At 24.5% G+C, this 23,760-nt stretch overlaps 4 protein-coding genes across 9 annotated transcripts in view; 3 read left to right on the plus strand and 1 right to left on the minus strand.

Annotated features, from left to right (window-relative positions):
* LOC122508474 (tricalbin-2-like) overlaps positions 1-5,707 on the plus strand; it is a 45,818-nt gene extending 40,111 nt beyond the window's left edge. For 3 of the 5 annotated variants that reach the window (XM_043621848.1, XM_043621846.1, XM_043621843.1), the window contains 14 exons: positions 143-368; positions 510-661; positions 777-812; positions 1,142-1,236; positions 1,330-1,503; positions 1,595-1,792; positions 1,884-2,153; positions 2,359-2,532; positions 2,610-2,808; positions 2,892-3,139; positions 3,226-3,445; positions 3,691-3,811; positions 3,994-4,208; positions 5,317-5,707. In XM_043621848.1, the coding sequence (XP_043477783.1) occupies positions 143-368; positions 510-661; positions 777-812; positions 1,142-1,236; positions 1,330-1,503; positions 1,595-1,792; positions 1,884-2,153; positions 2,359-2,532; positions 2,610-2,808; positions 2,892-3,139; positions 3,226-3,445; positions 3,691-3,811; positions 3,994-4,208; positions 5,317-5,471 (2,483 nt within the window). In that variant the 3' untranslated portion in view covers positions 5,472-5,707. The remainder of the gene's footprint in view (positions 1-142; positions 369-509; positions 662-776; positions 813-1,141; positions 1,237-1,329; positions 1,504-1,594; positions 1,793-1,883; positions 2,154-2,358; positions 2,533-2,609; positions 2,809-2,891; positions 3,140-3,225; positions 3,446-3,690; positions 3,812-3,993; positions 4,209-5,316) is intronic. The other 2 variants (XM_043621844.1, XM_043621845.1) reach the window with 2 other exon arrangements.
* An 837-nt stretch (positions 5,708-6,544) lies between these two features.
* Positions 6,545-8,797, minus strand: LOC122508469 (small VCP/p97-interacting protein). 2 transcript variants are annotated; one of them, XM_043621837.1, is made up of 3 exons: positions 8,592-8,797; positions 7,431-7,598; positions 6,545-7,177 (listed from the first exon to the last, which is right to left on the minus strand). In XM_043621837.1, the coding sequence occupies exons 1-3, from the start codon at positions 8,658-8,660 to the stop codon at positions 7,163-7,165; spliced, it is 252 nt and encodes an 83-aa protein (XP_043477772.1). In that variant the 5' UTR covers positions 8,661-8,797; the 3' UTR covers positions 6,545-7,162. The 2 variants fall into 2 exon arrangements, with proteins under 2 accessions (XP_043477772.1, XP_043477773.1); XM_043621838.1 differs by having other exon boundaries at positions 8,598-8,791.
* Positions 8,798-9,130: 333 nt separating this feature from the next.
* Positions 9,131-11,110, plus strand: LOC122508468 (ATP synthase subunit b, mitochondrial). Its single transcript, XM_043621836.1, has 4 exons — positions 9,131-9,286; positions 9,929-10,081; positions 10,172-10,524; positions 10,771-11,110. Exons 1-4 carry the CDS (start codon positions 9,259-9,261, stop codon positions 10,945-10,947), a joined length of 711 nt encoding a protein of 236 aa, XP_043477771.1. The 5' UTR covers positions 9,131-9,258; the 3' UTR covers positions 10,948-11,110.
* Positions 11,111-13,456: 2,346 nt separating this feature from the next.
* On the plus strand, positions 13,457-21,468 carry LOC122508497 (BTB/POZ domain-containing protein KCTD5). Its single transcript, XM_043621899.1, has 5 exons — positions 13,457-13,490; positions 13,559-13,770; positions 14,131-14,427; positions 16,815-16,943; positions 18,827-21,468. Exons 2-5 carry the CDS (start codon positions 13,576-13,578, stop codon positions 18,854-18,856), a joined length of 651 nt encoding a protein of 216 aa, XP_043477834.1. The 5' UTR covers positions 13,457-13,490; positions 13,559-13,575; the 3' UTR covers positions 18,857-21,468.
* Positions 21,469-23,760: the final 2,292 nt, after the last annotated feature.

Consider the following 23,760-nt stretch of genomic DNA (forward strand, 5'->3'; position numbering starts at 1 on the left):
TCTCTACATTTTCTATTTTTTTATTTTGCTTCCTCAGTACTTTCCTTTATTATTAAAGTATTATAATAGTATTATAATAGTATTATAATAGTATAATAGTATTTTAATGATTTGGTAACAAAAAAAACAAACAATTTTACAGCAACATTGAATGATGAAGTAAGATGGCTAGTAGTGACAATTGGTGATCAAAGAAGAGTCATGGCCCATTTGAATTCAACTTGGACTGAAAATGTCTCATTTCTAGTTGGTTCATTGGATAATGAAAGGATCAGCATAAAATTAAAAGCGAAAAGGCTTGTTAGCACTATCACCTTGGCTCAATTTGAATTAGCTCTGGGAGTTTACAACTGGGAAAGTTCACAAGTGTAAGTTAATTAAGAGAAAGTTTTTGATGGGTTAATTCCTACGGGTATATAGGTATCTATATACCAAGGATCAATTCAAGTACCAACACACACACACACACACAAAAGTATAATTAAAATGCAAATTTCTATTTTTCATAGAGTCGAGACAGTTCTACAGCAAAAAAAACCTTCAAGAAATAGCGCCAATATACCAAATATTAATACAAGATTGGAATACGCAGCTTTACCAAAATTGGATCCAGATTTACCTCAACCGACTATCACTGAAGAAACAAATACACATTCTGCCGGTGAGTTTTAATCTCGAAACAAACAAAAAAGTCCCATATTCTTTCAAAACGATAATACAAACAATTCCAATTAACAACCGGTTTTAATAAATCTACTTAATTCGTATATTTTCAGTCACACGAAAAAATTCCTTCCGAAAACAAAGAGCAGGTAAAAATACAATAGAATTTAAATTGGGAATGATAATTGTTTTCTTGGCACAAAAACTGACACTCGTTCTTCTGTTCGTTTGACACTAAAAACACAAGGCCCTTGCTAAGAATTATATCATGGAAGAAAAAAAATATTTTCATATCAAATTTAAAAATCCTATTAAAATTAAATTTTTGAATTTAAGATTAGATTCAAAAAAGCCAATAACAGTAGTATAAAAATATTTTCTTCCATGAAATTGATTCCCAAATATACGAAAGAAAATGAAGAGGAAAAAAGAATGCAAGGCTTTTTTGTAAATTGCTTTGTAAATCGTATAATTTTAGGAGTCCTGGTTGTTTACATTCACTCAGCTGAGGATCTCAACAGTGATCCATCGCAATGCAATCCCTATTGCATGCTGTTCAACAACCGTAAAAAGGTTTGTATGCATGCCCGCGCCGCGAGTTGTTCTCATTTTTATAATGAGGAAAACATTCTTCAGTCACGCACTGTCCATTTTGTAATTTTACAGGTTAAAACAACTCACTACATAAGAGGCACAACATCGCCACGTTGGGAGGTCAGGACAGAGTTCCTTGTTCAAGATTACACACAACTCTCCCTCAGTTTTGTCATTTATTCATGGAATATTTCAAAAATGTCTGATACTGATATGCTCGGTCTAGCAATGCTTTCATTAACTCAGGTAAAATTTCCCGAAATTAGAAATATTTTTGATTTCACCTCTTTACTTTAGAACTACTAAACAATTCCCTCCGTTATTTGAATTATTTCAGGACACAGGATGGATCGTAAGGAAAGAATTAGTTCTAAGCGGCTCTACAAACTTGTCAACAATGACAGTATCAGTTTTATTTTATCCTGTAAAAAGTGTTCAACAAGTAGTGACGAGTAGAAGAAACAGTGTCATTCCACCATCGATTGATGAAGAACCAAAGACGAAGAGAAATAGTCTTCCTTGGATGCAACAAGCTGTAGGATATTTTTACTTTTCCCAAATTTCCTTTTTTCAAAAATAATTTTCAAACCAATCCTATTAATTTTTTCTTCTGTTACATCTTTCAGAAACTACTATTATCACACAGAGACGTGGATCCAACTTCATCGGACATTTCCAGTCTACTTTCAACTGGAAGTGGTCTTATGGAAGTCTCCCTTCTCAGAGCTAAGGATTTAGTCGCCAAGGACTTAAATGGATTCAGTGATCCATACTGCGAATTAAAACTCAACAATGAAACAAAATACAAAAGCAGTATCAAAAAGAAGACCCTAAATCCCTGCTGGGATGAAAGTTCCATCATGGGTTTGCCAAGAAATGGAGAAACTTTAGATGTGGTAAAAATTTATTCCGTATAATTCGTATAAATAAATTCCTTCAGCTTAATAAAAATAAGAACCAATAAATAAAATGAATAGTAACCAGAAATGAAATAAATAGTAACCAGAAATAAATAAATAAGTAACGAATAAATAAATAACAAACAAATGAGTAATGAATATAAGAACTAAATCTAATGACAATAAAATTCAATTTTTCCAGATATTATGGGATCACGACACTTTTGGCATGAAGGATTATCTAGGAAAAGTGTCTCTGACTCTCGAGGATATCAGAAAACTTTCAACTAGCGATCAGTCTCATTGGTTTGCATTAAGAGGAACCAAATCGGGATCAGTTGAGCTAAAAGTAAAAGTTCTAAGCGAAGAATGCGAAGTAAGTATAATAAAAAATTGTGTCCCCCAAAAAAATAAAGTACAAAATTAAGTAACTAATTAAAATTTACCATCTAGACACAAAGTACCTATACTGCAAGTAACGTAAGCGAATCTTCAACTCGACCTTGTGCAGAAACCGAAATAATATCAAACATTGTTCGACGACCGTCAATGGAGAAATCAAAAATGAGATTACATTTGGAGCATGTTGTCCCGCCGCCACCACCACCGAGAACAGTTACTTTACTAAAACCCCCGTCAACAAATCACTCTGGTGTGTTAATTAAAAGAAATTTCCCCATTTCTTAAAATAATTATTTTCAAAATAAGAAATAGTGGATAATTTAAAGTAATAAGAAATTTATTTCTGTCCAATAGACAAAGCCAGTACGACAAGTAAGGAATCAAATGAAGTGAATGGTGTCACAAATTCCTGGACTCCGCGTGTCATCACTGAAACAATTTCCGATACTGTCGATGAAGCTGATTCAACTTCAAAATTAAATGAAAGACGCTCGTCACATAATAGTTTAACTCCAAGTCCCGAACAAAGTTTCGGCAAGAAAATGCCACAGTATAATAGTTTTCGGGTCATGAAACAAAAGGTAAAAAGAATTAGGAGTTGTTATTAGAATTTTTATATTTTAGAAACAAGACAAGAATTATTTTAATGAGGAAAAATAAATTTCAGATGAAAAGAGGATTGAAATTGAGAAGATTTCGTTCGGAGGTGAATATTGAAGATAAATGTGATACGACAAAAGGAGTGACTTTAAGTTTAGAACCAAGGGGAGGTGGTGAGGCAGACGCCACAGAACTTTTACAAGGAGCATTGTCACACGCTGTATCTCAACCTGATATGTTGGGAAGAATAAGACAACCAAGTCCTCGAATGAGAATGAGGCCAAATGGTAACAATCAATAACAAATTCTTCCCCTTTCTACTAAATTCAATCTCAAATTAATCTTTTAAAATCTTAATCAATTTTTAATATCAACACTAAAACCAAATCGAAAAAATTCAAAGATTCTTTATTGTTGGGTTTAGTGGTCAAATTAAAAATGTTATTGATTAAGATTTGAAAAAGTCGAAAAAAATCCTAAAATACAAAGATTTCTACAGAAAATATTCAAACTAAAACAAAAATTCCTTTAGATTTGAAAATTCTTAACGGGACAAGAGAAAAGTATTCCGGAATAGAGGGTAAAGTATTACAAGCTCAGGGACTTCATGTAGCACACATAGCACAACTTTACTGTCGAATTAAATTTCAAACGTAAGTAATAATTCGAAATATTAAAATTGAAAATGAAATTAAAATTAAAACTAAATTTAGAAATTTAGAAATTTCAAACCAATTGAGAAAGAATAATTATTCTAAAATTCTTCACCTAGATTAAATATTTTCGAAATTAAAGAATTGATAATCATTTTTTTAAAAATAAATTTTTTTTACAGTTGCTCGAGTCCTGACAAAATCCTACCATCGATGAACAATGGAAAGACAATAGCCAAGTCTCGACTATTGCCAGCAATGCCTAATCCACAATTTAGTATTGATTTTCAAATTGACGGTGATAGTATTCCGAGGCAAGCGATGCTTGTCTTCGAAATTAGAAGTGCCAGCAAAGAATTGCTAGCTAGTCGACGGATAACTCTACACGAATTATTAGGCAAGTTGGGAAAAATTTTTCAATTACAATTTTACATTTAGAAAATCTAAAATTATACTTCCTGGTAATTTGCAAGAATTTCTCTTTACAAAATTAATGACCGAACATTGCAGTAAATTTTCAAATTGATCAATATTCTATAAATATTCACGAAAAATGTGTACAATATTTACGAGAAAATTATTTAGGAAAAATATCCCAAAATATCATACTAATTAACTAATTATATCCTCGATATCATGATTAATTATATGAACTGATGAAATTGCGATTTAATTATAATTACTATATAATTAAATTTATAATTTAATGTTTTTTATGTGTAAATAGAAATATAATAATATTTAGATCTAAATGTTATTATATAATTAAATTAACTATAATTTAACTATAATAATTTGAATGTTCTTTCAACTTTTTAGAATAAAATGAGCAATTTTAAAAATAATAGAATTTAAAAATTTGTAATTCAAATTTTTGTTGAAAACACTAAAAAAAATCCAATTTTGGAAAAAGTTACAAATAATAAATTCAATTATTTTCAAGAGTGATAAAATTCTTCTCATAACATTCAATTATCTTTCAAATTTAAAAAAAAATTCCCGTCAAAATCCCAATTATCTTTATAAATAAAAAAATTCTTCCCCAAAGTTCAATTATTTTCAAATCAATTTCAAATTTCAAAAAATAGTACGCAAACGTTTAATTATTTTCATAAATAATAAAAATTTCTCAGGAATTCAATTATTTACAAAGTTTTAATAAATTATTCCTTGGCAATAATTAAATTATTTTTGTAAATAATAAAATTTTTTTTAAGGAACTCAATTATTTTCATAAAAAATAATTAATAATTGTAGAAAATAATAATTGATTTGAAATTATGAAAATAATTTTGAAAAAGTAGTTTATACATAAAAATATTAAATTTGTATTATTTATATTTATATTGTATACGCTAGTAGTTATATATTTATATTACATAATTTTATATTTAAATATTTATAAATTAAAAATTATAAAAATATAAATAATATTTTTTATGTTAATAAATATAAATTTATATTTGGCATAATTTGTACAATAAACATTTTTCTTTTTCCAACAGGGGCAACAGCAGCAACAAATGAAATTCACTCCTGGCTTGCTCTCAACAATGGAGCATCGCTTGAGGTTCAAATTGCTCACGGGCGCGAGCTTAAAAGCAAATCAACAAAAAAATTATTCCGATCTTGGTCTGTGCATCGAATCGGGAAAATATGAGGTCAAATGAAAGTCAGAGCTTTCTGACAAAAAAACTGCCTGCCTTGTTGCTCCAAGGATGAATAAATAAATAATTATTAACTCTGAGCAACATTTCGAGATTGTGTTAGAAAAAAAATTACAGGAGAAACAAATGCAATTGTAAGAAATATTATCAAACACAAAAAATTGTGTTATGTTCAACAAATGCATTTGAAAAACGAAAGACAAAAAACAAAAGCAAAAAAAACGAAAGAAAATAATACGGAATTTAAAAAAAACGAAAGAAAAAAACAAACGAAAAAATACGAAAGTAAAAAAAAACGAAAGAAAGAAATACGAAAGCAATAAAAAGAAAATAAGGAAAGCAATAAGAAAAAATTTTTAAAAAGAACTCTTCCAAAATAACTCTATAAGGCCCCCAAAAAAAATATTATCATTAAATGATAATAAACTCATAAGAATAAAGTCTGTAAATACTCATTATTGATAATATCATTCCGAGAGTAATTAGTCTTAATGTATATTGTAAATTATATATATTGCTGCGATTTTAATTTAAAAAAAAGAATTACGAGAGAAAAAATATATATATTATACACAGAAGCTTTAAAGAATGTGAAATAATATTGAACTGAATAATGTACATGAGCTTTTACATACGTGTACCTATATTTATGTCTGAATTAAAGATTATTATTATTATTCTTTCTTAGTGTACGTTAAGTGAACGTCACTTTTACTTCGTTCTTTCTTTTATATCTGTATATATGAAAATAAATTGTATTTTACAAACTGACATGTAAAATTTCTCAAAAAAAATTTTTTCTACTTATTTCCTTTTCTAATTTACTATTTACTATACTAATTAATTATTTACTAAAATTATACTTCATAATTAATAATGAATACAAGTAGAACAAAAAACCAAGAATTGAAACAAATAATATTTCTTAAAAACTACAATCAAAGAAATTAATATTAGATTTAATATTTAAATTATAAATTCAAATTTAAAATAGTTGTAGGTATAAAATTACGGGTTTCTTATAATAATTATACATAAAAACAAAATAATTTAACAAATTCAAAAATTTCATCATGATTTAAAATTTAATACTTAAGATGTTTATACACAGATTTACATATATTTAATTTAATACTTAATAACAAATAAATATTGGATATTATGCACTGTATTCGCAAACTTTAACAATACGACAGAATTATTTCATTGCCCAAGAGATAAATTTCTATACACCGGTTTGTTTCTTTCTTTCTCTCCTTCTTATAAAGTATTACACATATTAATTATTTTCTAGTGCCATAAATATAATTTATAAATATAATAATAATTTTAAATACCAGTGGTAAATTCAACTGAAATATAAGTGATTACATATCGCGTTCGAAAAGAAAAGAAAAAAAGTGTTATTAACTTTCAAGTATATAAAAAAAATACTCTTTTACATATATAATAATTATTCACGAAAATCTACATTTAAAAAATCTTCATTTGTAAACAAGTAATAATTTTACTTATATCTTAATTTCAATGGTAATTATAAAAATCTTCTTAATATAAAAAATGGATAATAGCAATAGTAGAAAATATTTTTTTTTTTTAATTAACCACGTGAATATTAACGCAGACCATTGTATTAAGAAAGAAATTCTTTCCTAAGAAAACATCTGAACTTTAAAGTAACTGCTCATTCCACTTGCCACTAAAACAAATATTAAATTTAAGTATTAATTTTAATAGATTAATTAAATAAATTAATTTCAACAAATATTCAATTCAAATATTAAATTAAAATATTAATTTAAATAGATTAATTAAATAAACTAAATTAAACAAATTTAAACTAAAATGTTTTAATTTCAACAAAAAAATTAAAAATAGCATTAAATACTTAATTAATTATTAAACCAATTAATTAAAGCAAATGAATAGGATTTAGAAAATTTAATAATTACTTTCATTGCTCCCTGATTGGTGTTACTTCCGCCAACATCTTCTCGTTGTCTACGTTCTTCATCTAATCGCTGCTGTCTTTTTACAGCATCCATATTTTTAATTCCTCTCGATTCTTGTTCCATTTGTCTTTTTTCGGCAGCTTCAATCATTTGACGCCGTTTCACTTCCTATTAAAATTAATACAAAAATGTTAATTACATCATTTTTTCTCTCTAATTATTCTCCAATTATTTTTTTAAAAAACTATTTCAAACTTACTAAATTTATAAAGAAAATAAAAAAAAATACAAACCTTCTACATACTTACAACGCATCAAAATATTTTACCAATAATTAAATTTTTATCTTTTATCTGTTCATTGACCGAAAAAGAAAAACTCTTTTAAACATTCACCGATAAGAAATAAAAAATAAAATAGAAATTCTTTCGAAAAAAAAGTTCTTTGAAACGAAATCAAAACACGGAAAAAAATTAAACATGATAAATATTAAAACTCGCTGTATATTTAATAGTAAGTTAAATCTAATAATTAACTTCATTATAATGTTACAAATTAAAAATAAATACAAAAATCGTAGATAATTATTTAATTACGTATCATTATTTTCAATATTGTTCTTTACTTCCTATTGTTCACGATAATATTTTCGAAAAAATAATAATTTCAGAAAAATTATTGTCAATTTTAAAACCCCTACCCTTTTGAACATATTTGCAAAAATCAAAAATAAAACGCAGTAAACACACTAGGCGTAAACACAGTAAACACACATGCTTGTCTAAATCAATACTAAAGAAATATGATTAAAACATCAAGCTGCAAACTTCCGAATCTACTTATTTCTTTTGTTGTATGCTTTTATTTATTATTAAAAAATATCGACTCTTTTAATTGTTGTTCTATACAAATAAATATATATAAATAGTCACATGACTCAAACTACAAGTAAAATATTATCTAGACAAAACAAAAAAAAAAAATTCAGCGAAATTATAAATAGCACAGATGAATCATACTCCACTATAAATCAACATCAAAATATGAATAATTCTACGAGAACTTAATCAAAGAAATACTCGATTTCAGTATATTTATGAAATAATAACAGACCACATCAAGTTTATTGTTACAGTAACCTCAAAAGAAAACAAAACATACAATTACCGGATCAGGAGTCAAATCTTGATATGAATCCGATGGTTTACAACATGATGTGATAATACCCATTTTTTCAATCGAATATTAAACTAGGCAAATTAATTATTTCACACCCTATAACAATTGTTTTGGAAATATAAATGTCAAAGTGACGTGAGTGACAGTTCTGACTATTTTTCTTCTGCTCCCCACACCACTTGAGTCAAATGATATTTTATCTACACTATTCACTAATAAATCAAAATATATATTAAGAGACACTTTATAAAATAATATAAATGTTAGAGGAGTTAATTTATAGTTAATTTCACTCTAGCTGAAAAATATAATTGAATCAACTAATTATTAGAAGATAAATATAGCAGAAATTTGACTAGGTTGGTTATGACAGAACTAACCATTGTAGCCAACATAAATATTTTTTTCTCTCAACGTTACTAAAAATTAAAAAAAACAATAAAATAAAAATTTTATTGTATAAAGCATAAATATGAAATACAAACAATAATCATATTTTCTACTATCAAATTATCAATTTTTCATCATATTTTTCCCATTCACGATTTTAATATTATTTTTACGTTTATACGACTGACTGCGGCCATTTTTCTTTTCATTAATTCATATAGGCAACATTTGGCAAGTGAAGTGCTAGTCTGTGAGAAAAATGTTGTCGCGATTAGCTTTACGCAATGGTAATTATTCCAATTTCAACTAATATTAATTAAATATTTACACGACAATGTAATTTATCCATTGCCATTAGTATTTTCTCTAAAAATTTAATTCACATTTGACAATTTCCGTCCCTACCATTCTGAAATTAAGTTCCATTACATAATGCAAAAAAGCAATCACATTTTGACAATCACTGTAAATTTAAAGTAAAATATTTAATTCCCATGTCTGTCAATTTTTAATCTATATAATTGTTTACTTCTTCTGAATTATGTTACCTCTTCTTATTCAATTAATCAATTGTACAGTGAACCTAACCTCAAAACTGATGACCTACACTAAATCTCAGATAAATATTTTGTCACATAATAAAAATTTAGTAAATTGTACTCCTAAAAATAAAATCACTTTTTTAAATTATATAATAATTATTAAATAATTGTTTAGTGCGTTTTCATCTAGTTTTTGATTTAGAATGAAACTTAACTTGTGTCAAAGTTCACAATTTACATCGTAGTGAAAAAAAGTCTCCTATTATCAACAATTAAATCTGAATTTATTCAAACTTAAGGTTTTGTGAGACAAAAATTTTAGAAACTTGTAATAAAAATTAACAGTTTGTTAAATCTTATTTTCTAACCAAAAATTAAATTTTTCAGCTCAAATGTTGCCTGTTCTTGCTCAAAGAGCACAGGCAACAACAACAACCACAATGGATCGTCCTAAACGTCTCATAGATCCAGCACCAACTCGTCTTGGAATTATTCCCGAAGAATGGTTCACATTTTTCTATCCAAAAACCGGAGTCACAGGTAATTTAACATTTAATTATAATACAATATTATTTCAAATTTTGATTCCTTTTATTATTCAAAAAAATGTATCTTGCTTCGTTTTTTTAGGTTCCTACATGTTTGGCATTGGTGTCACCACATATTTAGTTTCAAAAGAAATTTACATTTTGGAACACGAATATTATGCTGGATTATCATTGTTTATTGTTTTAATGGGAGGATACTACAAATTTTATGATCAAATTCACGCAATGCTTGACAAGAAACAGCAGGAAGAAATAGATGAACATCGTTCTGAAAGAGAGTTGGAATTAAAAACTTTAAACGATTCAATTGCACATGCAGAGAGACAAAAAGCAATCACCGGTGTTCAGACAATGATTTCCGATGTAAAAAAGGAGAATATAAAGATACAATTGGAAGCTGCATATAGAGAGCGATTGTCTCACGTTTATACCGAGGTAAATTAATTTTAACAAACCTAAAATAATCAAATTAAAATAATCTCAATATCAAAGAGCTAAAAAAATCAAAACAGCCAAAAAAATAAATAAATCTTGATATTTAATTGTAATTTATTTTTTACATTCTCATCACTAGAATTCTTTTATTAATAAATAGATGATTATTGAGATTATTTTAGAAATTTATTTACCACTTTAAATTTACGATACAAAGGAATTAATTTTTTTTCACTTAATATCTAGGTGAAGAAACGATTAGACTATCAATTACAATTAGCCACCACCGAACGGAAAATTGCACAGAAACACATGGTACAATGGATCATTAATAATGTAATGAAAGCAGTAACACCCGATTTAGAGAAATCAACATTACAACAATGTATCAAAGATCTTCAGGGTCTCGCCCCCAAGGCTTGAGAGATTTATTCGAAATTTAGAATCTATAGACTTTTAAAACACGTCATCAACAAGTGTTTCCGACTTTAAAAACTGTACATTTTTTTTCTTTTCAATTGCCGCGAATTTATCTCCACACTCTGTAAATCGCCAACATTTAAAATAAAGTTCTGTTATTCTAAAATTTCTCCAATTCTATTCTAATTCCATTCTATTCCTAATTCAACAAATAAAAACGGACCCATAAATTCGACAAATTCCATTAACAGGGTTGTTACAAAAATTTAACTTTGTTTTTCCCTGACTTTTCCCTAATTTCCACACAGAATTTTTACTATTTCCCTGACTCTAAAGAATTTTCTGATTCACTCTAAACATGATTAGATACTGAGAAAAATGTTCTAATATATTTATTTAAGAATTTCTTTAATTGTAAAATTATTCGAAAACATCAATAGTTTTATTTAAAATAATTATTGAATTATTATTATTTTTCCATTGGAATTAAGATGTTCAAAAATTCCAAATTGAACATTAGAAATAAAGAACATAAAGAAATCGATCACTCCGAGTGATTTTTCTTTTTCTTTTTTTTTGACTTTGAAGATTTAGATTTGAAACCTTTTCAAAATTCAATAAATTATTTCTGAAACTGCATATTATAATGCATTTAATATTCAATTATTATCCAAAATTTTAACCGAAATTCATTTTTAAATAAATTTTTATTCAAAAGTTCCACGAGAATTCAATTACATATTTTAAATAATTTATTCAATATTTAAACATTAATTTATGAATATAATTGAATTCATGAGAATAATTTTATTTAATTTTGTTTAAATAATTAAAATTTTTGCTAAGTATTTTATTAAAATTTTTGACAATAATTTAATTCTTGAGAAGAATTTCGATTCGATATTTATAAAGATAATTTAATTCTTGACGAGAATTTTTTAAAAATTTTGACAATAATTTAATTTCTGCCAAGTATTTTATTACTTTTCAAAAGAATTGAATTCTTTTGCAGAATTATACTTAAAATTGTTTGAAAATTTTTGATTTTTTGCGACGAATTAAAAGTTATTTATAAAAATATTTCAATTATTGCAACGAATATTATTATTTTATTGAATAATAGAATGTTTCCAAAAATTGAATTCTTTCGTCAAGTTTTAATAAAATTTTTAAGAATAATTGCATTTTTCGAGGAATTTATTTTAAATTGTATTAAAAATGTTTGAAATTCTGCGATAAAAAGTAATTGAATACCTAAATGAAATTTTATTATTTATGAAAATAATTGAATGTTTTCGTAGAATTGTATCAAAAAATAGTTTTAATAATTAAATCTTTTGATAAATTTTATGAAAATTATTAAATTGCGAAAAAGTTTTGAAAATAATTGAAATTTTGAAAAGAATTTTATTTATATTTTTTAAAATAATTGAATTTTTGGCGAAATATTTTGCTATTTGTAAATAGATAATTAAATTCTTGACGAGATATTCGTTAAAATTTTTAAAAATAATTGAATTTCTTCGAAGAATTTTATTACTTTTGAAAATAATTGAATTCTTGTGATAAATATTGTTATTTTCAAAAATAATTGAATTTTGCAAAGAATTTTATTAAAATTTTTGAAAATAATTGAATGTTTGACGAAATATTTTGCTATTTTGTAGAGATAATTGAATTGTTGACGAGATATTCGTTGAATCTTTAAAAAATAATTGAATTTCTTTGAAGAATTTTATTACTTTTGAAAATAATTGAATTCTTGTGATGAATAGTGTTATTTATGAAAATAATTGAATTTTGCAAAGAATTTTATTTAAATTTTTGAAAATAATTGAATTTTTGTCGAAAAACTGCTATTTTTGTAAAGATAATTGAATTCTTGACGAGATATTCGTTAAAACTTTAAAAAATAATTGAATTTCTTTGAAGAATTTTATTACTTTTAAAAATAATTCAATTCTTATGATGAATATTGCCTATTTATGAAAATAATTGAATTTTGCAAAGAACTTTATTAAAATTCCTATAAAAATAATTGAATTTCTGTGAATAATTTTGTTATTTATCAAGATAATTGCGTAAAAACTTTTGAAATAACTAAATAGTATTAAAAAATTCATTCTTGTCAGAAATAGGAAATTTTTTTGAAGGTTTTGTATTAGAATTCGTAGTAGTTTCGTAGTTTATGAAGCAAAAAAAAAGACACCAAAAATTCAGAATTTTCTTATGAATTCTAAAAATTTAATTTTTTCCAGCACTTTTAATAAAAATCCCTGATTTTTCTGACCAAATCTACTTTCCCTGAATTTCCTGATTTCCCTGACTTGTGGAAACCCTGCGTTTAGTATAATTTGTAAAAATCTAACCAAATTCGGTTGAATGACAATAACAAATAACAATTTAATAACAGGATGAAAGAATGAATAAATTTGAAAACCCCACAAAAATTGACTAACCAAACCTGACGAAACGAGTGTGCGCCGTGTGCGCAGAGGAATTTCGTGTTCTTTCATTTGTGTGCGTACTGGCAACAGTCCAACAGTGTAAGTGTGACCTTTTTGTCTTTTTTCATGTTTGGATTCACAAGTATGTATTGGTGAACTGTTTGTAGTCGTTTGTCAACCGAAGATGGCGGAGGATTTTAGTGATACGAATTCCCATGAAATTACAAAAAATCACATTCCACAGAGATGTAAAAATCAGTGGGTACGTCTCAATGTTGGCGGAACATATTTTCTAACAGCAAAAACAACATTAACAAGGGATCCAAACTCATTTCTATATCGACTATGCCAGGAGGACTCTGACCTCATCTCCGACAGGGTTAGTTGATATTTACAAATTTCCCGCGGCATTTAAATTTATTAAATAAAAATAAAAATTTTACCCTCACTCACAATTTGCATGGCAATTTATCAAAAATACATCAATATCCGTTATTTTTCTAAAAAACCCTTTGACAATTTCACCTAAAAATCAATCAATTCATTGAGTGCGATTCTAATCGTCAAACCTACCCTCGTTTCTAAAGTCAACTCGTCTTTTTTTCACCACTTTACTTTCAACGATTAGAACTCTTGCAATTTTTTTTTTCATAGACAATTTTCAATTAATATCTGATTTCTATTTATTTTTATTTCTATTATTAAATATTGTATTTAAGATATGGATATTTTTTTGTAGGATGAAACTGGAGCCTATTTAATAGACAGAGATCCAACATATTTCAGTCCAATTTTAAATTACCTTCGGCATGGTAAATTGGTGATTAATAAAGATCTCGCTGAGGAGGGTGTTTTGGAAGAAGCTGAATTCTATAACATTACTGATCTTATTAGGCTAGTTAAAGAAAGAATTATTCTCAGAGATACAAGGCCGATACGTGATTCACAAAAGCTTGTGTACAGGGTTTTGCAATGTCATGAAGATGAGCTCACACAAATGGTATCAACAATGTCCGATGGATGGAAATTTGAACAAGTAAGTTTGAATTCAGTTGATTTTTAATTACTAAATTGCATTTGTAATTACTTTTTCAACAAAACATCTCCATAATAAACATAAAAAAAAATGCTGAACAAGAAAATCGGAAATCCGTCTGCTAAGCATTTTATAAAAAAAATACTTCTTTCGAATTAATAGATAAAAATTCATTATTCTTTCATACAGAAAAATATTAATTCTATCATTTGTAATTAATCAGGGTTGCCACAGGTCAGGGAATTCAGGGAAAAGTCAGGGATTTTCAGTAAAAGTACTGGAAAAAATTGAATTTTTAAAATTCATGAGAAAACTCTGAAGTTTGATGTTTTTTTTTGTTTGACTCGTAAACTATGAAATTACCATGAGTTTTAATACAAAACCTTCAATTTTTTCTATTTCTGGCAATAATTTCTTTTTAAATAACTTAATTTTTCAACAACTAGCATAAAATTATGACTTATAAATTATTCAATGAATAATTTTTATAATTTTATAAATACTAGATTGATAGAAGAATTGTAGTAAAAAATACTAAAAAAAATTGAATTTTGGAAAAGTTACAAATGATTCCAGAAATTCAATTATTTTTAAAAGTTATAAAAATTCTTCGCAGAATTTCAATTACCTATGTTCAAATATTTAAAAAAAATTCTCGTCAAAATTCCAATTATCTTTATAAATAATAAAATTCTTCATCGAAATTCAATTATTTTTAAAAATTTTAATAAAATTCTTGACAAAATTTCACAGGAATTCAATTATTTACAAAATTTTTAATAAATATCTTCGAAATAAATCAATTATTTTTATAAGTAATACAATTTTTACAGGAATTCAATTATTCAAAATACAAAATTTCATAAAATTTTTCGAAAAATATCAATTATTTAAAAAGATTTTTATAAAATTCGTCGCAAGAATTGAATTATTTAAAAAAGTTTAACAAAGTTCTTTTTAAGAATTCAATTATTCTTATAAATAATAACATTCTTCACCGAAATTCAATTATTTTTATAAACTTGAATAAAATTCGTTGTAAGAATTCAATTATTTATATAAATAATAAAATTCGTCGCAAGAATTTAATTATTTAAAAAAGTTTAACAAAGTTCTTTTTAAGAATTCAATTATTTATAATTATAAATAATAAAATTCTTCACAGAAATTCAGTTATTTTTATAAACTTGATGAAAATTCGTTGGAAGAATTAAATTATTTTCAAAAGTAATAAAATTCTTTGCAAAAATTCAATTATGTTCAAAAATTAAAAAAAAATTATTGTCAAAATTTCAAGTATCTTTATAAATAATAAAATTCTTGGGAAAATTTTAATTATTTTTATAATAAATAAAACTGTTGATAAAATTCTTTATGAGAATTCAATTTTTAGAAACATTCAATTATTCAATAAATTATTTATTTTTTGATTTAAATAATTGAATTCTTCTAGAATTTTCTAATAAAAATTGATTGAAAAATTAATTATTATCGAATAATCGATTTATTATTTATGAAAATAATTGAATTATTGCAACGAATTTTATTACATTTTTTTCAAATAATTGAATTTTTTTGAGAAATTTTACTACTTGTAAAAATAATTATAAGTTGTTGATAATTATAAGTTGTTGAGTTTCAAAAGGGTTTGAATTTGAATGTTTTGAAGAATTTTAATTCCTACAGAAAAATAATAATGATTAAATATTTATTTAAAAAATAAGTTATTGATGTTTTTGAATAATTTTACAATTAAAGAAATTAGCAAATAAATGTAATAGAACATTTTCTTTGAGTGTCTAATCATTTTTAGAATGAATCAGAATATTCTTTAGGGTCAGGGAAAAATTAAAAATTTTGTCTGGAAATCAGGGAAAAATAAAATTAAATATTTGTGACAACCCTGTTAATTTAAATCAATAATCAATTTAAAACAATTATAATCATTTCAAAATAATTAATTATATTTTTAATCTATTTTCGATTCTGCAATTAATTTCTTTCCGTATGAAAATTGAATATAGAAACTATATCTACATGGAGAGAAAATTATAATATTAAATTTTATAAAAGTTTTTCACAATTTGGGGAAAAAATGCGACAAAGAGAAATTTTGTTATAAAAAATACTAAACTTTAAACAAATTTATGTTAAATTTAGCATAATTATATCAAATATAAGAATTTTAGTTAAATTTTAATATAACTTTACTTAATTTCATATTATTTCTTTCACTGTTTAATATTTTCTATGTCAAAATTTCGATTTGTTGCACTTTTTCCCAAATTGTAAAATACTTTTACAAAATTCAATATATATTTTCTCTCCGTGTACCATATGACATTAATTATTTTCTTTTCTCTCTTTACAATTAACAACTGTTTCAGCTGATAAACATAGGTTCACAATATAATTATGGCAATGATGATCAGGCAGAATTCTTGTGCATTGTAAGCCGAGAATATGGTCCGAGTCAATTAGCCAGCAAAGAACAGGAATCGACAGATCGCGTTAAGGTAAATCAACTAAAATAGTTTTCAAACCAAAAAATAAATACTGCTTTTTTGGAATATTGTTATAACCGACGTAACAAAGTGTTTTTTCTCAACGCCTATTATTGGTTATTTTCTTTAAATTAGCTAATCTACATTATTACAAAAAAAAAAAAAAAAACAATTTCTGTCAAAACTAGAAATATATTTTGTTATTTTTCATTCACACTTACACTATTATTTTAGATTTGTATCTTTAACTATGATTAACATTTACAACACGAAAGCTAACAGGATAAAAGATCTCATTTTTGTTTTAATTATTAATTAATCATAATCAAAATAATCTTTCAATTACTAAACTTTTTTGGGTTTTTGGTTAGCAAATTAAAATTCAATAATTAATATACAGACACCTATTTTTAGGATTTTAGCTTTCAAATTACCCGCACAATTTTTTTTTATTTTCAATAATTGAAAATAAATTGTTCTGCTCTTTATTTGTAATCTACTTTGTTTCTTTACAGTTTGTTAATAAAACTAATGAATATTTTAGTATTCATACACCTAGAGAAAAATTTTATTTAAACCAAATGTAATTTGAGTTAAATAAAACTATGTTTTCTCAGAGCCAACTAGGTTATTTATTTGTTCTGAATAAAAATTATATTCGACATAAATTTATTTGTTTTGAATAAAAATTATATTCGACATAAATTTATTTGTTTTGAATAAAAATTTTATTCTACATAAATTTATTTGTTTTGAATAAAAATTTTATTTGACTTAAAAAAAACTTTTATTTGAAACAAGTAAAATTATATTTGAACCAAATAAAATTTAGTTAAACAAATAAAATTTTATTTAAATGAAAAAAAATTTATTTAGAACAAATAAAAAGTCCAGTTGGCTCTGAATCAAATATATATCTTTTCTCTGTGCGTACAGTTTAAATAATAAATTATCAATTTATTCCAAATAAATTTACTATCAATAATAAAATTAATTATTATTACTCAAGAAATTGCAAATTCTCAGCAGATGAGTCTATTTTCAATAATTTTATTTCCAATTTTGTGTTATTGTCGTATTTATATGTGTATTGTCCTTCGTTTGCGAAATAGAAATACATAAAATTATTGCGGCTTATGAAATAAATGTGTAAAATATTTTTCAATTTATTTGCAAAAATAGAAGGAATTTTCTGTGAAAATTTTAATTTATTTCATTTCTTTTCAATGATATAATGCACTTTTAATGAAAAAATTTATAAAATTTTTCCTATTCTATTTTTAATCATTTTTTTTTTTTTTTTTTTTTTGATTTTCAAGATTTGCACAAATATTCAAAAGCTGCATAATAAAGCATGTTTTTATCCCCTTTATATTTTTATTGTACCTAAGTTTATAAATTATTGTAAAGCATGCCATTTGATTAAATAAAGAATATTTTTTCTTTTCATTGGTTTGGTCAATTTTTCTCCCGAGTTTTTTTGCATGTTTCGCATGGTAATTTTTAATTTTCTTAACCATATTTTACATAAAAAAAAAAATTAGCTTTTTTCGCAAAAATTTCTCTGAAATTAATTTTTTAATCGGAAATTTTCAAAGAAATAATTTATAAATAACAAAAAAAAATTGTCATTCAAGAAGAATTATTAAATTACTTGTTAAATATACATTTTAAATTTAAAATCTCGATAATAGAGAAAAGTTTCAGAGAAATTTTTATTTTTGGGTTCATTTTGGTTAAAGGCGGAAGTCGACTAATAAAAGTGCTTTTGGGCAATTTTATAGGAGCTTGTATAAAAAAAGAGATTTTTTTTTTAAATGAAAAATTGGTTTTTAATCTAAAGAAATATTTTTTAAATATCTTTTAATAAGTTCGAGTCATTCGGTTTATTCTAGGTTCTGCAGCAGAAAGGTTCACGTATGTAATTTCTAGTCCTCTTCGAATTGTTTTACCTCCCCTGATATAGAATTAAGAATAAAGCTGTGAAGAACACAGATTACTAAAAAGATAGAAAAAAAGCCGCAAGAATCGTCCTCAATTTAAGAAAAAATATCCAGTTAAGATCTCAAGGAAAAAAAACTGTAATATTCTTGAAGACGTATAGATATATATTTAGCAAAAATGCTTGACTGATCTGTGAAAAGAAAAAAATAATGAGGATCAGAATAATTATCTCCCTGATGCAAAATAATTTGCTAGAGGAAAAATAAAAAATCCTTCAAGTGTGGCATGTTTTAAAGGTTTGAATTCACTAATAATGAATTTAACAGACAATAGCGAATTAAGAGAAGAACATCTTTCGTACGATTTTCTGCAAAGTTAAACTCAACTTTTAACGATCTCTGATTTATTCATCAGCCAATGCATCAATTTCACCGCATAGAAAAATTTTCTTCCGCAAAACATAATTTATTTCCTAAGGAACGAACAGTTTTAAAATTTTCAAGTTAACTTTTTCCTATAAAATTAAGACTATTAATTAATTAAGTTTTTGATAATTAAAGTTTTATAAAGTATACCTACTTCTTTTTCATTATATTAATTCCCCATCACTAATTAAATATTTTTAATGTTTCTTATACGTAGTTATTTTTAACCATTTTTCCTAACATTTCAAGACACATTTTTACAGTTAAATTTTATAAACTAATTTCCTCAAACTAAGTTTTCCATAATTGTATATTTAACAATTTTCTAATTAACTTTTCCTGAAAATTAGATTAATAATTTTTTAAATCATTATTTGAAATGAATTTTTGAAGAAATAAAAAGATTTTCAAAATACAGTGGTGAAAAATTGGCTGATCATTAAAACAGAGATTCTTTTGTACTAAATTGTATAAAATGATTCATTTTTTTTGTACCTATATACAATTGTATATTATGAAATAAGGGTCTTAAAAAAATTAACCTTTTCACTGCCGCCAAAAAAAACATAATATTTACCTAGACTAGTAGGGTGATAATTAACTGTTTTAATATTTGAGTACTCGATAATCAAGAAAAAAAAAAATTACGATAAATTGTAAATAGAATCAGCGGGACTTGATTGCAAATTACAAAACGCGTGAAAAATTTTCTTTCATTTTTTTATTAAAAAAAAAAAAATTACTATAGCAAATTTACGCAATTTGCATTGTCCAAATTATATTCGGAGCAAAATATTCAAACATCTATTCTAAATCGTAATAAATAATTATAATAATAATAAACTTCAAAATAGTCGTAAAACTAAAAAAAAAATATCACCGCAATTTTATATAAATATATAAAATGAATCACTGTAAATTTTTAAGCGATGACTCGAGTACTACGCTGTCGTTTTATTTTTTCTTCATCAACATATAAAAATTTTCCATTAAGTCACAAACAATTTTTTAATTTCCCACTTTTTTTTTAGATAATAATAATGTTCCTACTTTTGCAATTTTAATAGATTTTGATTTTGTGATATATATTTGCTGTATTCTTTTTACTTCTACTTGAAAATACTCATATACATGTTTTTCAATATTGTGTTCTAAAAAAGAAAACAGAAAAAAATGAAAGTACTCACAATTTTAAAACTACAAAAAAGTGTGTTTTAAAAAATTCTGTCTTTTACAGAATTTTTGTCTGATGCTTTTGCTTCCTTAACATTTATAATGAAGTTGAAATTTGTGAAGTAGAATAATTTCAATTAATCTAATATTCTCTAAATTTGCTAGTAAAATAAATATATTAATTAAAAGAGTAAAATATTACACTTTCAATTTATAGACATTTTACTATAAAATTAGTAGTTTTCTACGAAAAATTAGTAAAATCTTTACTATTCGATTGATAAACGAATTTAATTAAAGAATTAATTTTAATTTCAAGAAAACTACTAATTGAGATTTAGAGAGTACTTAACAACAAAAATTAGATTTAAATGAAAACTATGTCAATAATTTTGCGTAGAATTAAAAAAAGAAAAATAAAACAATTACCATAGATTTTAAAACATATTTTAGAACATATCATAGAATATATATAAAATAATTAGTAATAACAAATTTATAATTCGATTTAATTAAAAATAAACAATTTCAAATAATGCACAAGATAAAAATAAATTTCTAGAAAATCTCAATAATAAAATTCAAATTTGGAGATTAAAGGTAAGAACCTCCCTCATTCCACAACCACTCAAACCTTCAATCTCCATTTAGTTGAAAAAAGTACAAAAATAAAAAAATAATCTAAAAATTTATTTCTATATTGTGAAAAATTAAAAACAAAAAATGATTTAAAAGGAAAAAAAGTAAAAAAAAAATTGTTTTTTATAATTAAAATTTGATAATAAAGATAAAGTAATAAAAATTTGTCTAAACTTTACAAACTTCAACTTCAATCATTTACAATTTTTTTTTAAATAGTTTTAGTCTGATAAAACAATATCCAATCGTCTGGTACGGTGGGGAAAATTTAGAAATAATTTTAGTCTCAGAAAATGTCCACATTTAAATGTGGCAAAATCATATTAATGTGAAGAAGAAAGAAAGGGAAAAAAATGCTTTCAGGAAAATAAATCCTGTCAAGCATGTAAAAAGAATACAGCCGTTACTCTATTTTGTATAGCAATTATAGGTAATGGGCTCGTGTTCATGGCCTACTTAAAAATCGAAATATCAGACACAGAAGTCGATTTTAAATGAAAAATTAATATAATTGAAAAATATGTATAATAATGAGAATTATAATTGAAACATGATTCTAAAAAAACACAAGATTTATAAATAAATTTTAAATTATATAAATACTCGACTTCTGTGTCTATATAATAATAATGACAATTTAATATAAGTCCTACCATTACTACTATTACTAATAAATAATAAATTAAAGAAATTAAAAAGATTAAAAAGTCTAGCGCATATTACCAAAAAAAAATATATCGCACATATTTGGTAATTAGGAAAAACTCCTTTTTTGAGTTAGATAATTAATATCTTAAAATAATTGTTTATTATTTTAGATTTCATATTCTCTTCGATAAACAAATTTTAAATAATTTTTATAAGCTACGTTTTTTTATTATTATTTCTATTTTATTTTATAACTATTTTATTAATTTTATTAATTTTATTCATTTTTTTATTAGTTGTTAGGAAAAAAAAAGAATTTAAGATTCTCGAAAATTTTAATTAGCAAAAAATAGGTACATATTATTTTATAAATATTTTGGCAATTAATAATTAGATTGTAAGAATCGATTATTTTTTAATTTTTGAGATACTTTAAAATGGCTCAAAAATCGAATTATGTTTGCATTTTTTAAAGATATATATTTTAAGAATTTTTAAAAGTGTATACTCCGCGTGCGAATAAATAGCGAATAAAAAAAGTAATAAACCTAATGTTTGGACAAGAAAAAAACGTTTATCTTGTTCCAAATTTTTTTTTTCAAGGATATGTATTATACGCAGAGATATAAATGTTATATTAGAAGAAAAAAAATAATGGGTACAATAAAATTGAAGTAGGACATATTCAAAAGAAAACCTATTATCAAATCCTAAATAGAGTTTAAAAACTTAATAAGTATAGGATTTATAATCCAAGATGAAGAATTTAGTGTGATTTAAAAAAATGGAGAACATTTTTTGAGGCAGTAACTCATTAATGAGAATAATTAAGCTACAACGTGCTGCTTGTTAATATAGAGAAGAAATTTATTAGCGAAAAATTTTAGGTTTATAATTAATTTTTGAATTTTATTTTCCCTAATTTTTCTATTTTCTATGGAAAAAATTTCCAAATAAAAATTAACATTTCGTCGAGAGAAAAAAGAATATATTTAGAAAATACATTCTTCAATGAGAATATTATTAAGAAAAATTTTCAAATTCAAATTATAGAAAGAATATTAAGGAAAGTAGAAATAAAAAAAAATAATTATAGGCGAATTTTTAATAATTTACGACTTTCGACGACGAGTCACGTAAAGAAAATGAGGCGAAATTAATAAACGTTGCTAATGAGAGCTTAATTTCAAATAATATCATTTTCTCATATTATAGTTACATTTTTTAGTGCAAGCTTTATAGTAGAAAATTTTCATCGACACTAAAACTATAATAATTGTAAAGAACAATAATGTTCATTACCTACATTTTTAACTGTAAGTCATAATTGTAATCCAATTGTGTGTATTTCTACTTTCATAGAATTTTCTAAATTTTGTCAACGACTCGACTTTTTCTATTCAACATCTAAAATATATAAAAAATTACATCAAAGTGTAGTCCTTGAAAAGAACTAACACACAATATATAAGTAATCGAGAAAAATGTTTTGAAAGATGACAAGTGGACCTGAGATTTTCAATTGTAAAATTATATGTTCACAATCTTTTTTGAAATTTATTATATAACCAAACTGAAAATTTTTCGAAACATATATATGTACATTATTATAATTGAAATAATTATACATATACGGGGGAAAAAAATACACCCATTATAGATGTTATTGCTGTTTTCCTTATCGCATTGTAAATATAGCAATCGAAGATCTGATTGTATTTTCCCAAATGCGATGTAAATAGAAACATTTTTTTCATTCAACTACTAAAAGAATTTTACCCCAAAAAAATTTTTCACCACAAATAATAAATTTTCCAAAATTCAAAATATAAATCAGAAAAAAAAATTTGTAATTGAAATTTTTATGGATCACAATTTAAAATAAAATTTGTAAAATGTTTAATGCTTTACCTCCCCTTCTCCCAAACACTCACACACAAACACAGATAATTGTAATAGGTTTGATAACTGTATAACATTTTACAATCTTCACCCCTCTC

This window comes from Leptopilina heterotoma, unplaced genomic scaffold, assembly GCF_015476425.1.
Source record: "Leptopilina heterotoma isolate Lh14 unplaced genomic scaffold, ASM1547642v1 Lhet_54, whole genome shotgun sequence".
NCBI classification, from domain to species: domain Eukaryota; kingdom Metazoa; phylum Arthropoda; class Insecta; order Hymenoptera; family Figitidae; genus Leptopilina; species Leptopilina heterotoma.

Coding starts and splice junctions, on each gene's coding strand:
- LOC122508497 (XM_043621899.1), top strand. CDS start 13,576: ATGGCGGAGGATTTTAGTGATACGAATTCCCATGAAATTACAAAAAAT. Junction 13,771..14,130: donor CTGACCTCATCTCCGACAGG/GTTAGTTGATAT, acceptor ATTTTTTTGTAG/GATGAAACTGGAGCCTATTT. Junction 16,944..18,826: donor AATCGACAGATCGCGTTAAG/GTAAATCAACTA, acceptor GGTTTATTCTAG/GTTCTGCAGCAGAAAGGTTC.
- LOC122508469 (XM_043621837.1), bottom strand. CDS start 8,660: ATGGGTATTATCACATCATGTTGTAAACCATCGGATTCATATCAAGAT. Junction 7,599..8,591: donor TGACTCCTGATCCGGTAATT/GTATGTTTTGTT, acceptor TAATTTTAATAG/GAAGTGAAACGGCGTCAAAT.
- LOC122508468 (XM_043621836.1), top strand. CDS start 9,259: ATGTTGTCGCGATTAGCTTTACGCAATG. Junction 9,287..9,928: donor GCGATTAGCTTTACGCAATG/GTAATTATTCCA, acceptor TAAATTTTTCAG/CTCAAATGTTGCCTGTTCTT. Junction 10,525..10,770: donor TGTCTCACGTTTATACCGAG/GTAAATTAATTT, acceptor CTTAATATCTAG/GTGAAGAAACGATTAGACTA.